At 37.3% G+C, this 15,323-nt stretch overlaps 1 protein-coding gene across 4 annotated transcripts in view; it reads right to left on the bottom strand.

Moving 5' to 3' along the window:
- Positions 1-15,323, bottom strand: part of ITGA1 (integrin subunit alpha 1) — a 118,923-nt gene that overhangs the window by 15,419 nt on the left and 88,181 nt on the right. For all 4 annotated transcript variants that reach the window (XM_039543411.1, XM_039543412.1, XM_039543410.1 and 1 more), the window contains 8 exons: positions 12,884-12,964; positions 9,885-9,961; positions 9,025-9,114; positions 7,797-7,908; positions 5,283-5,396; positions 4,527-4,625; positions 2,231-2,335; positions 1,230-1,322 (listed from right to left, as the gene is read on the bottom strand). In XM_039543411.1, the coding sequence (XP_039399345.1) occupies positions 1,230-1,322; positions 2,231-2,335; positions 4,527-4,625; positions 5,283-5,396; positions 7,797-7,908; positions 9,025-9,114; positions 9,885-9,961; positions 12,884-12,964 (771 nt within the window). The remainder of the gene's footprint in view (positions 1-1,229; positions 1,323-2,230; positions 2,336-4,526; positions 4,626-5,282; positions 5,397-7,796; positions 7,909-9,024; positions 9,115-9,884; positions 9,962-12,883; positions 12,965-15,323) is intronic.

Here is a 15,323-nt window from a genome sequence, read left to right as displayed (position 1 = left end):
AATCTTCTCATTCTAAACCAGACTTATTTTGTTTTTTCAGTTTTATTTGTAATTGGTTTAAGCTGAACTGAAATAAGAATGTCCACACAGGGCCTTTCACCATTTTAAACTTAAATTGGTTCAAAAAACTAATTTAAGTTAAAACAGTGCAACTCTCTTGTGCAGCAAGGCCTTAAAATTTGTAAACTAAACATTTAATTTCAATAACTTCTTATAATTAAAACAAGGTATTTCTGATTCATATGACACTGTAGAGGTAGCTCCATTTATCCTCAAGAGAAGCCAAACCGCATTTTAGATTATGGTTTAAATTTTAATCTGTGTTTTAAAAGGAATGTATATAGTAAAAGAAAGAAAAAGCTCATGGCTCATCACTGGCATGTAATCAGTTTGTAGTTCTCAAAGCAATATGTACAAGAACTAATTCATTCTGAAGGTCACTCTTTCAGAAATTCTTGGGGGCACTGCACAGTAACATACAGTAAGCTTTTTACCCAGGGTTACCAGTGTAGTTATCTAATACATTATTACACAAACCAGAAATTACCCTAGAAAACAATATAATCAATTTATTTCGTATAGTTTTATACAATCTATTCTAAGATGTTTTAAAGAGTTAAATAAAAGTTACAAACTTAAGAAGATAGGATAGCAGAGATGATTATACTAGCTCCAATTAACAGGCAATGTACTTTAATAGGAGTTGATCAGGCAATAGGAGCTATTGCAAATGAGGAATGCACAGCCAGGATAGATGTAGCTTTAGGAAATAAAATCTTATTTTCATAAAAATATTCTTGGTAATGAAGAGGAGGAAACAGAATTAGAGGAAAATATTGCAAATAAGCAGAATTGTTTCTAAAGAACATTTGTTTTCCCAAGACTACCTAGGACAGCTGCTTTTTAATTATTAATGTTTTTAAAAGATTTATTTTAAGTGTCTCATATCCACATGGATAGGGGAAGCACTAATTTACTGCAATGGTTAGCTCCAGATTAGTTACACTTCATATGCAAATTGATAAATAGCATAGTTTTTCTATCATTCAATATTATTTTAAGCTAGTTCTGACTTTTTTTTTTACTCTGAATAGAGTAGATAGAAATAGATAGAAAATTATAGACCTCTTCCTCAAAGAAGTGTGGTTCGCTGCGGCAGGTAACATATCAAACATGTCATTAACAGGGTAAATCCTATAATGGGTGTCAGATACTAGGGTCGCACATACCTCTTCTTTTTGATTGGTTCCTCTCAAAATCAGCAATGAGTTTTCACTCTGAAGTAATGCTCTTACAGTGAAATTTAAACTGTGAATACTTGCCTGGAAGAAAACAGACTCCACTGTTTATGTTAAATATTTTTAAGACTGAAATTCCAGAGATGAATAACAGCATAGAACTAGGTTCAGGTTGTGAGGTGGTAGGAGAGCAAAATGGAATGATAAATAGAAAAATCACAGAGAGAAATAGTGGGATGCTATTAGGATTATTAAGTCAAATCTTATTGAACAATTTTATGAATGAATCTAGACGAGTGGGTAAACAGCACATTAATTCTGCACATGATGCTAAAGTTTCAAACAACAGTGAAGACAGAGAAATAATGCACATGGACCTATGGTCTGATCCTGCAACATGCCAGGCACTCTCAGTACGTGTAGGATTGAACCCCAAGTATAGTTAAAATTATGGGAAAGAAACAAAAAAATATGAAATGAAGACACACATATTTAAAGCCCTGATTCTGCAAAAATTGCATGTGAATACCTTAAGCATGCAGGTATAACTAATGAGCATCAAGTTCAGGGCATACATAAGCGTTTGCAGGAGTGGAGCCTAATTCATCTCCAAAAAACAAGGCAAAGCTTAGATATTTAAAGGGAAATGGAATCTTGAAAAACTGAATTGCTGAAATATGAGTATGCAATGTGAAATGTTAGCTAAAATCTGAATGCTATTTTTGGTCATATACACAGAGGCATCACATCACATGTAGATAATAGTTCTTTTCTATATAGCTCTGGTGAAAATGCATTTTTAATTCTGATGTTCTGAGTACCTCAGTAACAGAATATATGTAGGTTAATTTCAAGGGAATTCTTAAAATAGTAAGAAAACAATTTCAAGTACTAGACGACTGAAGATTAAAAAAAAACTGTCTAAGCATTATATTTGGCTTAATATTGTTTCAAACCCATAGTTATACTGAATGTGGAGAAGGCTTACTTACTTTTATAAAGGTAGGTTTCCATAATCGTAATGAAATGTTCACTTGAGTTATATCAGATGGGGCCAGAGTACAATTAATGGATGCATAGTTGTATGTAGCAGAGTCCTGTTTAAAAGTTTATGGACAGGAATTAGTAAATAAACATTTTAATATGACTCTCTAGAATAAAACAACCTATGTATAGACTAGTGATTTGTAATTTGCTATAGTTTAGTTATATGTGCTATTAACACTAAAAGAATATTGATTACTGGAGCTTGGCTAGACAAAAAAAGTTACACAGAAATAACCAAACTTACTTTTTAATTCACAGTTTTTGGTAGATTGATTTTGCAGAAACTTGCAACAATCTTAAAATGGAGGACCTAATCACTTTCCACCTTACATAGCCATTTACATCTGGGTAAACTGCCTGGCAAATGTAACAGATCAGAATGCCTCATAGACTTTAAGGTCAGAAGGGACCAGTGATTTTCCTACACTCCCCCTCCGCCCCCCGAGTTCCCCCCCCCCCCAGTTTTGTGAACTAGTTACATGCCAAACCTGGTGGCTGAACTTTGCGACTTAGTCCTCACTCACAACTATTTCACATTTGGGGACAATATATACCTTCAAGTCAGCGGCACTGCTATGAGTACCCACATGGCTCAATAGTATACCAACATTTTTATGGCTGACTTAAAACAACGCTTCCTTAGCTCTTGTCCCCTAATGCCCCTACTCTACTTGTGCTACATTGATGACATCTTCATCATCTGGAACCATGGAAAAGAAGCCCTTGAGGAATTCCACCATGATTTCAACAATTTAAAAAAGCAAACAGAATGTTGGGACTCATTGACTGCCACTGCACATTGAGTGGCTGTTTTCAGAGAACTATCCACAATGACTCCCAGATCTCTTTCTTGAGTGTTAACAGCTAATTCAGACTCCTTCATTTTGTATGTATAGTTGAGATTGTTTTCCAATGTGCATTACTTTGCATTTATCAACATTGAATTTCATCTGTCATTTTTGTTGCCCAGTCACCCAGTTCTGTGAGATTCCTTTGTAACTCTTCGCAGTCTGCCTAGGATTTAACTATCTTGAATAGTTTTGTATCATCTGCAAATTTTGCCACCTCACTGTTTACCCATTTTTTCTGATCATTTATAAGTATGTTGAACAGTAATGGTCCCAGTACCGACCCCTCAGGGATACCACTATTTATCTCTCTCCATTCTGAAAACTGATAATTTATTCCTACCCTTTGTTTCCCATCTTTTAACCACTTACTGATCCATGAGAGGACTTCTCTCTTATCCCATGATAGCTTACTTTTCAAAAGTCAATTTACATTAAATACATTTTTTAAAAAAAATTATATTTTTTTAGAAATCTAGACCTGTTATGTGTTTTGGTGTAACTTGCATTATCCTTATGTTAAATTTGCATTATCCTAACAAAACATTTACTTTATTCATATCTCTTTTATATATCTCATTGGTCCTCCCCCACATAAATTCAAACACCACCCCTAATTTCAATTCCTGGGGAAACCACTGGAAGAGACCATCATGATCATCTAGTCTGACCTCCTGCACAACACAGGCCACAGAATCTCACCCACCCACTCCTGTAACAAACCCCTAACCTATGTCTGAGTTATTGAAGTCCTCAAATCGTGGTTTAAAGACCTCAAGGTGCAGAGAATCCTCCAGCAAGTGACTCATGCCCCATGCTGCAGAAGAAGGTGAAAAACCTCCCAGGGCCTCTGCCAATCTGCCCTGGAGGAAAATTCCTTCCTGACCCCAAATATGACGATCAGTTAAACCCTGAGCATGTGGGCAAGACTCACCAGCCAGCACCCAGGAAAGAATTCTCTGTAGTAACTCAGATCCCACCCCATCTAACTACTTTGCATAGTTGGAAATGACTAAACAAAGTGGCCAGGAAGTGGAAGTTCAGGCCTTTAAAATATTACTTAATATTTATTTCATTAGACTAGAAGGACAAGGATAAAAGATTTACACTGATGTAAATAGGCATAGTTCCACTGAAATCAACAGAGCTATAATGATTTACACAAGTCGAAGATCTGGCCCAAGGATGTGTAGTTCAGCTTCATGTGCAGCTTTTGCAGCAAGAGCTAATAAAAATTATAGCATGTTACCTTTAAAGGTAACATCTTCAGCTATTAAAATATACTAGATGAAATTATATGGAGCAATGTCTTAACAGTATTTATTAGAAATATTCTACTCAAAACATTCCAGGTAAATACTGCAATGAATGTACATATTTTAGACAGGCTTACCATAACTGTATCTTTTGTAAATTCTTTTTTTTTTGCCAGCTCAAACTGCATCCCAGAGTTGAATGGATTTATAGGGTGACTGGTTTGGCAGACTGCATTCTGTTAGGAAAAAAACCATCTCTCTTACTGCCCAAAGGTCTAAAATAATAATATTCAAAAGCTCCAGAAACAGGTCAGTATTCCTAAGATTTAGCAACTGTAATAACAAGATCATTTTATAGTATACCCATTTCTATACATTTGTTAATAACCAGAGTGTAGAAGAGCAAAATGAAGGTGACAGCATATTATTTATATTACCTTTCTCATTACAAATATGACAGTCTTTTATGAGGTAATTTAGGCTATATCTAAACTGCACACCATTGGTGGTGGTAGGTACTGTGCATGTAGCTACATGCTTCAGTAAAAAGCAGGATGCTGCTGAAGCCTTTCAGTGCCCTAAACACTATGCCACACTCTTAACAATAAATGAAATTAATCTTGATATCTTCAAACTATTGTTGAAACACCATTAAATAAAACTAGGCAGGCATTATTTTGTGAATGGCTACATTTCTAGAAATTCTTTAAGAAGGTTTACCTCTTATTCCAAATCCAGGTTATCATTTAGATTGCAAGCAAAGCTAAATTTAAGTGCCCATATGTAATCAAATTGAGTCTTCCATTATCTGACACCAAGCACAAAAAAAGAAGAACAACATTTAAACTTTAAAATAAAATGAAGATGAATTCATGTTTATAGTCATAACTTACATCTGAAGATGACAATCCAGTTAGGTAGAGAATGGGGTTTTTGGATGAAGTCAAGTTGGGGAATGAAATCTGCAGAGTGAGTTGTGGCACTGGAAAGGGTTCACCTTTTTCAATCTACAAGAAACGAGAACAACTCTGTATTTCCTGCTCTCTTATCTTATTGGTGTTTGACTGTGGGTTGTTCCCTCCCCCCACACAGAATCATAGAATATTAGAGTTGGAAGAGACCTCAGGAGGTCATCTAATCTAATCCCCTGCTCAAAGCAGGACCAACACCAACTAAATCATCCCAGCCAGGGCTTTGTCAAGCCGGGTCCTAGAAACCTCTAAGGATGGAAATTCCACCACCTCCCTAGGTAACCCATTCCAGTGCTTCACCACCCTCCTAGTGAAATAGTGTTTCTTAATATCCACCCTAGACCTCTCGCACTGCAACTTGAGACCATTGCCTCTTGTTCTTTCATCTGCCACCACTGAGAACAGCTTAGCTACATCCTCTTTGGAACCCCCCTTCAGGTAGTTGAAGGCTGCTATCAAATCCCTCTTTCACTCTTCTCTTCTGCAGACTAAATAACCCCAGTTCTCTCAGCCTTTCCTCATAAGTCACGTGCCCCAGCCCCCTAATCATTTTCATTGCCCTCCGCTGGATTCTCTCCAATTTGTCCACATCCCTTCTGTAGTGGGGAGACCAAAACTGGACACAATACTCCAGGTGTGGCTTCACCAATACCGAATAGAGAGGAATAATCACTTCTCTTGATCTGCTGGCAGTGCTCCTACTAATACAGCCCAATATGTCATTGGCCTTCTTGGCAACAAGGGCACACTGATGACTCATATCCAGCTTCTCATCCACTGTAATCCCCAGGCCTTTTCTGCAGAACTGCTGCTTAGCCAGTCGGTTCTCAGCCTGTAGTGATGCATGGGATTCTTCCTTCCTAAGTGCAGGACTCTGCACTTGTCCTTGTTGAACCTCATCAGATTTATTTTGGCCCAATCCTCCAATTTGCACACACCCACCATGCATCATCCTTGTTGCTTTCACCTCTAAACTTAACCCTTCATAATTATGTAGTCAGCCAATGGTGAAAGGGAGCATGATGTGAGCTCCATTACTTTTATTCCAGCAGCAGACAGGTATTAATTCTTCTCTAGAATTAGCAAATACAGTTTACTGTGTGTCTGATGAATAAATAGGTAGATGCAGAAAGAAAGCAAGAGAAAGAAAGAAAGGATTCAGTCTGAGTTTCTATTTTGACATGTTCTACATTTCTTGTCACTCCCTTGTATGGCTCATCTGCTTTCCTTTAGGACTTACATGAGTTCCTAGTGACTTTTCTTTCTCTTTTGAACTCCGTGTTCAAGTCCAAAACAATGCTCTAACTTGGGAAGCAGTAGAGGAGCCATTGTTGGGAAAAGGAAATGGCTTCTGGCAGCAGTACTGGCTGGCTCAAAGGAACGTTCTTCCCCAAAGACTCTTAGTGCAGCTCTAAAGCAACAACCTACTTGCAGCTCCACTCCTTCCCTATCTCAGCTCAGTCTGACTTGTTTCTGATATCACCATGGCTTCTCTCTTTCTCAGTCTCTCTCTCTCTCACTCACACACAAATTTCTGCTCCTTCTGAATTGGCACTCTGCAGGAGTGGGTGGGGAGGAGGACTATCACTTACAAGCAGGGTCCCAAGCTAGTAGCAGGGACACTCTATCAGATCTCTGACTACCTGCTCTGCAGCCCCTCAGCTCCTGCCTTTATTCAGTCAGGAAGGGTTTAGAAATCAGACAATCCCACCTAAAACATTCTCTTAATTTTAACATTAAGACAAAGATTGGAGAATACTGTATCTAAATGTTAATGTTTAAATAGTATGGGTGGGTAACAATGACATGGGGGGATATAATATAACAGAGGGATTCACCTTTGTAATTACTGTATTGAAAGAGTTAGTCCTTTCCCAAGGCCCATCTGTTACAGACAGAAAGTTGCTGATTCAGACTTTTCAAATGGATAGGACTAATATTCAATGCTAGATTTAAAACTGGGAAACAGGGATGTTTTAGGGATAATTAAAATCAATCCTGCTACAATGTGAGGGATTTATAACCCACTAAATGTCTTTTCCAGCCCAACTATCCTACTTTGCCATCTTCATTTAATTAGAAATGCAAAGTCCTTAGAGCATTGTACTTCCTTTCTTCAAAGCTGGCTGGTTTCTGGAAATATCAATTCTCAACAATAAATGAAAACTGTAATGAATTAAGGTCAGCTTCTAGTTTCAATGGCATGTTTTCCCATTGACCATCTGGAATGGCTCCATGGCCCATAGATCACATTTGAATGCTGCTGATATATAATATTTTGAAAGCAAAAAGCACAAAATGCTGCTGTAGGAGATTTAATATGTTGCATATGTGACACTTAGGTATTAGGTTAGCAAAGGACATAAATGCATTCAACCAAGTTCAAAAACATAGAACTAGTCCCTTTAAAATGCCATTGTAGCTCCTGTTACTTACCGTATAGTTTATGTTAACTTCATCCCCAGTGTTCTCAGTTGTATTAATATAAGCAGAAACTGTATCATTTGCTGCAATTATAATATGGCATTCTTTGGGATCTTTGAAATTACTGTGGGTTAAAAAAAATAACAAAACCTTTATAATCATGCACTCCAAGTTAATTATAAAGATCTTTTTGTTACTTTAAGTTAATCCTCCAGGGCTAATTTTGTTACAGTAAGTGTGCTACTATTTCCATTAATGCAGAAGTTGTTGGTTTTCTATGAAGTGCTTGTCTTTTTAAATATTATGTACATTACAAATCCCTTGTTTGGTTAAAACGATTTCAGAACAAATCATTCATAAAAGAAAGATGGATTCAAGGTCTGATTCTACACTGCCTTGCTCAAGTTGAGTAGTACTTCATGCCAACCCTAGTGCCATGCAAAATGGGCAGAATCCTAGTTAAAAAAAAGAAAAGAGCAAGGAGGATAAAAACAGATGGGCCAAATTTAGCTCTGTTTCATATGAGTAGGACTTATATTCAAAGATAGATTTGACATCCATTTATTAGGGATGATTTAAGTCAATGAAATAACACAAAGAGGGGGAAATGTTCAGAAGCACAAAAGGGAGTTAGGCACTTAACTGCCTTAAGATGCTTTGAAAATCCCAGTTGGAATGAATTTAGCCTAATAATTTACATATACAAATATACAGACAGCACATCCCATATTGATATATGTAGACATACTCTGTACACATATTTCTAAAGATAGAACTCAACTGAATTTCAGCTGTTCCTGAGAGCAAAGAATATATCTTTACTATGGCAGAACCCTTGAGTGAAAAATGTATATGTGAACTGATAAAAGGCTTTTGAGAATCTAGAAATTAAGGCTAATTTATGAAATCTTAAAAATAAAATACAATAGCGGGCCAATACATAATGCTAGTTTTCACTGGGAGGGGAAAGCTGTGCTTTCTAATACACCTGACACACCTCTGAATGAACAGCGAAAGCTGCTATTGCACTAGTCATCTTATAAGTCACATGAAAATAAATAAAAAGTGGCTGCAGTCTGCTACGGACAGTGACTGGTCCATTTCAATAATCCCTTTGCCTTTTATTCACGAGACCAATGTTTGTCTTTTGTGTACATTACCAAGTACAAGCTAACATAGTCTCTTTAAATGGTTTGCTGTATCCCATACTAGAAAATTAAGTGCAGAAAAACATTAATACCTGAAAAATTTTAATCCTATTTCATATTTTACTGGGATTGTAATGTCTCCTCCATTGTCAGTCAGGGTCTCAAGTGGTTCTTCGCTATCACTAGAACAGAACAACACACAGCACTCTGGTCAGATTATGATACTCCTCAGTACACAATACGTATAGTTGGTGGGGAGGGCTCTGAGAGACTGAAATACCTGCAGCTGTGGATATAAAAAACCTCACTGGCCACTTCAAGTTAATTATGGTCTTTTAAAAATAAATTGAAATGGCTCTTTCCAGTAAGTAAAAAGTACATACTGCATTAGGCCAAAATCAAAATTACACCCTTGTAGAAATGAGAATACAAACTGCTGTAGATTGAAAATAGCTACATTATATCAAGTAGGGGCCATCTCTATCACACAATCCCTGTAATTTCCTGTGACAGCATATATTACAGGCAGGTGCAGTACAATTTACCCATGCAGCTATAGCAAGGCACCTCAATCTTGACTTGCTGCAACATCATTTCTATTTGAGGCCTAGGCCTCTCTCCTGGGCAGAGATTGCAAACTGTATTACAATGTACGGTAATTTTGTGATCAGAACAGATGTCTTCTGTGGTTGAGGCTAGCAAATCTAAGTCACTTGTGTCTCATTGGCCTCTATGAATGAATGTCCATTTATTGAATCCACCTCATTTGATAGCCTCAAACCAACCAATAGTTCTGTACATCTGTAAAGCGGGCCATTCTAGACATTCAATATTCTCTTTTGAACAAAAATAAATAAATAAATGAAATCTCTGTCATACCAGCTGGAGTGCAAGCTATACAGTGACTAAAAGGAAAGTTTGAGATATAAAAGCAGTAATTTTGGTAACTAACCTTGTTACATACACCTGAACAGTAGCATTTTCCAGAAGATAAGAAGCATTGAATTGGAATACTATTTTGAAAGAAATCTGGGGGAGAAAACACATTTTAAAAAGATACTAAGAAAAGGAGAGTAAAACTGAGCTAAACATTAAAATGTATTCAGATGAAAACTGGCTAAATTCCTAAGTCAAAAATCTTGGCGTCCATACTCAGTTTTTAGTCCCTCTAACTGAATGAGTAGGACTTCAGGATTTTGCCCAAAATGAGAAGGAAATCCAATAGTAATCAGATTATTACACTGCAGGGCCAATTTTTCAAAACTGGTGACCCAGAATAAAATTGAATATATAATGTGTGTAAAAAAGGTCATTAAAATAAAATTCCATATTTAAATTCCAATTTGTAAATTTAATTTCCTTGATTTAAGAATCCTACATCTGTTGATCCTGAGAGCCTGGTACAACAGCTGTCAGGCCTTTGCGGCGGGATCTGTACACAAAGCCTTGGTAGTAAAGCTGGAGTGGGCTGTTTCCCTTCCTCATTTAGAAGAGGCTGCTGGGTTTTCATTTGTTCATATTAATGTGATGGCACTTTTAATACATGGCAAAGGTGCCTAGAGTTTTGAAAAAGCATTTTTTAAATCTATGGAATAAATCTAAACAAATAAATAATCCTGAATTTTACAACAATTTACTGATGACTATAATTAAGGCCAATATAGCCAAACATGGTCACTTGGAAGGTTTTGGAAGCTCTGTTCTAAATGCATCTCTCAGCATCACTAGACAGATTACACCGTAGCAGTTTTGCTTTGGTTTAATGAAAATGTAGCATTTGGTAATTATGTGATATAACAAGCTTACAGTTTGTTAATCTTAAGGAGTTTGAATTCAAGCTCTTTATTTCTCATTGGTTTAATTGTGTGCACAACTTTAGTATAAGTGATCCAGAGAACATTGTCTGGGCAATTTGAGCATATAAGGAAGCCAGGAAGAGGCCTAGAACAGGAATTTGCTGGGATTGTTTGTCAGCCAATTAGATGAATTAATATCTGAATGCAAATGAGGGTATGAAACATCTAGGTTTTCAGATTGAGTGGGAATTGAAGGACTCTAGCCACAGACAAACTGGCAATTTCAGTTGGAAAGTAAAATTAGAAGACTCTTAAGCTGTGAATGCGAACACTAAGTAGTGGGTTTTGTCCTGATTTGTCTACATGGTAAGAACATCTTATCTAGTTGCTACCGGTCAGAGACTGGAATTGGAAAAGTGTGTATGTTGGTGTGTGAGAGAGTCTCTAAAGTAATTTATTATATCTGCATAAGATTTGGTGTACCCCAAACAAATAAGATATTTTATCCTAGAGCAATTTAAATGCAATTTATTGTCCTTATTTTAAGCTATTTTACAAATATTGAAGTCCCAATTTAAAATGCTGCATTTGGACATTTGATTTAATCACCAAAAAATACATCTGGGCTACCAGAAATTTATTGCTAAAATATAAATAAATTGGTTACAATTGTTTAAACATTTTTCTTCCAGGTCTCTAGGTACATTTCTGGTGCAAAATGTTGCGGTTATAGAACATTTTCTTTCATCTAGCTAATTTATATTTTATAAACTCAGCCAGGTCACTCATGGAATATATGAATATAGTTTTCCACACCACAAACAGAGCAATGGGCTACATCATTAATATAGAGATTATAAGCCACTCTGTGCTGGAGAACTGCCTTGAACACCATCTCTAGAACTGATGCTTCACTTCCAAGGAGCCAGGACAGAGTTAGTAGGGACCTGGAGCTAGTGTAGCAGTACAAGGGGTGGGATTCACAAAGTACTAGGGGATTAAATTTCAGATTTAGGTACCTAAATCTCTAGTTCAGACTCCACTGTGATCCACAAAACTCCTGCTGAACCCTTAGAAGAATCCAGACACCTATCTCTTGAGTAAGCCCCAGAGCGATCTGTGAACTGAGGACAGTTTGACGTTTGCCTATCTCGCATATGAGGTCTGATTCAGTAGGTGTGCTCAAAGGCTGATTATCAGGTTGGATCCTATTTAAAATGGAGAAGACGGTGGTGGTGGTGACAATGTTATAACTTTTAGCTCAGTGGTTAGCACACTCACCGGGGATGTGGGGGACCCAGACTCAACTCCCTCTTCTGCCTGATGGGGATATTTCAATGTGGAGCTCCTTCAGTCTCTCCCATTGGAGTTTTTTCACTGTGGATAAATTCTTAAAGAACCATAGGGCCAGAAACAGAGAGAGAATGACTCTGTAGCTTGCTAGCTAAGGCATACACCTGGAAGGTGGGATACCCAAAGCATAGTGCCCTGCTCTTTAATTGAGTGCCATAACCACTGAGCTAAACGTTATAAGGTGGGTGTCACCTTAACCTCCTGTTTTGTGTGGAGTGAGGCACACACCTAACTCATTCTCACAGAAAACAACTTAGGTGGCTACGCTGCCTGATTGCAAGAAAGGGGTTTCTGTTTGTGGTTGACTAGCAGAGCCAGGTATGTCGCTGCATCCTGGAATGAGACAACTACCTCTGTGAGAAGGGCAGGGTTTCGGACACTCCTCTCTCACATGGCTTTTGTGAATCACATTCTAAGATACCTATCTCTCCCCATTCATTATAGAGGAACCTAGGCTAGGCTTCTTCTATGAAGAATTGAGGTAAGTGTGCGGGGGTAGGGGTGGGGGCACACACATCATGGCATTTCCTGGGTCCTACATGACTATTTCCATAGAGAGACAAGATCTAGACCTTTATTAGAAAGGGGACCTTTTGAGTATTATTTTAGGGAAGCACATTGAGGCCGGGGGCGGGGAGGGGGAGTTCTTTTTTCATTGACATGAGTTTTTTGAGATTTAGATTTTAGATTTATTTACATCTAGAAACCTTAATTGGTGCATAAATACATAACTGATCAGGATGGGCAGATGCCATACAGAGCTGCTGCCCTCTCCAAAAATATTCCATTAACAGTTTCCTACCTCTTCTCCAGACTTTAGGAAAGGGTATCCCACTTTACAGGTAATATTGTGCTTGGATTCACAACTATCTTTCTGTATACCCTAGACAGAAAGAGTCACAGCATTACAAGAGTGATTTCACTTTTATCTGCAAAAATTTTTTAAAAAGTTTTAATTAAAAATTAAACAGTCCAGAAGTACATCATATATTCTTTGTAATAATTGTCACTTTCCATCATCATAATTTAAAATTCAAATTATTAATGGATATGACTTTCTACATTTGTTTCATAACGTGTCAAATATTTTTATCATAATATTGTTATATAAAGTTATATCAGAGTTACTATTATTGTTTATCAGTGAAAGTGTACAGAGAACTTCACAAAATGCATAGGGCTTGCATTTAAAATCTGTATACGTGCAAAAGAATTCTTTTCTCATCCCAAAGCATCTTTACAAATATGGAGAGCAGTACAGTGTCACCATACAGTGAGGGGGGACTTCAACTACTCAGGCATCTGTTGGGAAAATAACACAGTAGGGCACAGAGTATCCAACAAGTTCTTGGAATGTATTGGAGATAATTTTTTATTTCAGAAGGTGGAGAAAGCTACTAGGGGAGAGGCTGTTCTAGATTTGATTTTGACAAATAGATTTGATTTTCAGCTTGAGTGAAAGTGATCGTGAAATGGTGAGTTCACGATTCTAAGGAATGGTAAGAGGAAGAACAGCAAAATAAAGACAATGGATTTCAAGAAGGCAGACTTTAGCAAACTCAGGGATTTGGTAGATAAGATCCTATGGGAAGCTAGTCTAAGGGGAAAAACAACTGAAGACAGTTGGCAGTTTTTCAAAGAGACATTATTAAGGGCACAAGAGCAAACTATCCCACTGCATAAGAAAGACAGGAAGTATGGAAAGAGACCACCCAAGCTTAACCAGGACATCTTCAATGATTTAAAAATCAAGAGTCTTACAAAAAGTGGAAGCTAGGTCAAATTACAAAGGATGAGTGTAAACAACTAACACAAGTATGTCAGGACAAAATTAGAAAGGTCAAGGCACAAAATAAGTTCAAACTAGCTAGTGACATAAAGGGTAACAAGAAAACATTCTACAAATACAGTAGAAGCAAGAGGAAGAAAAAGAACTGGGTAGGCCCATTACTCAATGAAGGGGAAAAATAATAACAGAAAATGTGGAAATGGCAGAGGTGCTTAATGACTTCTTTGTTAAGGTTTTCACCAAGAAGGTTGGTGGTGATTGGATGTCTAACATAGTGACTACCAGTGAAAATGAGGTAGGATCAGAAGAGGCTAAAATAGGGAAAGAACAAGTTAAAAATTACATAGACAAATTAGATATCTTCAAGTCACCAGGGCCTGAGGAAATGCATCTAGAATACTTAAGGAGATGACTGAGAAGATATCTGAGCCATTAGTGATTATCTTTGAAAAGTCATGGAAGACTACAGAGATTCCAGAAAACTGGCACTATAGTTACCCTTTTCCTATCTATAAAAAGGGAAATAAGGACAACCCGGGGAATTACAGTCCAGTCAGCTTAACTTCTGTACCCGGAAAGATAATGGAGCAAATAGTTAAGCAATCAATTTTAAAACATCTAGAAGATAATAAGGTGATAAGTGACAGTCAGCATGGATTTGTCAAAAACAAATCATGTCAAACCAACGTGATAGCTTTCTTTGACAGGGTAACAAGCCTTGACAGGGTAACAAGCCTTGTGGCTAGGGGAGAAGTGGTAGACGTGGTGTATCTTGACTTTAGTGAAGCTTTTGATACTGTCTCACATGACCTTCTCATAAGCAAACTAGGGAAATGCAACCTAGATGGAGCTACTATAAAGTGGGTGCAAAACTGGTTGGAAAACCATTCCCAGAGAGTAGTTATCAGTGGTTCACAGTAATGCTGGAAGGACATAATGAGTGAGGTCCCACAGGGATCAGTTTTGGGTCTGGTTCTATTCAATATCTTTATCAGTGATTTGGATAATGGCATAGAGATTACACTTATAAAGTTTGTGAATGATACCAAGCTGGGAGGGGTTGCAAGACCTTTGGAGAATAGGATTAACATTCAAAATGATCTGGACAAACTGGAGAAATGGTGTGAAGTAAATAGGATGAAATTCAATAAGGACAAATGCAAAGTACTCAACTTAGGAAGGAACAATCAGTTGCATACATACAAAATGGGAAATGACTGCCTAGGAAGGAGTACTGGGTAAAAGGGTCTGGGGGTCATAGTGGACCACAAGCTAAACATGAGTCAATGGTGTAATGCTGTTGCAAAAAATCACAAACAAACAAACAAACAAACAAACAAACAAACAAACAAACAAACAAACAAACAAACAAACAAAAAAACGAAACCCCCCACTTAATTCTGGGATGTATTAACAGGAGTGTTGTAAGCAAGACACGAGAAGTAATTCTTCC

The sequence above is a fragment of the Mauremys reevesii genome, linkage group 6 (assembly GCF_016161935.1).
Source record: "Mauremys reevesii isolate NIE-2019 linkage group 6, ASM1616193v1, whole genome shotgun sequence".
NCBI lineage: Eukaryota > Metazoa > Chordata > Testudines > Geoemydidae > Mauremys > Mauremys reevesii.
The sequence above is the reverse complement of the archived record's forward strand: the minus strand, read 5'-3'. Positions and strand labels throughout refer to the sequence as shown.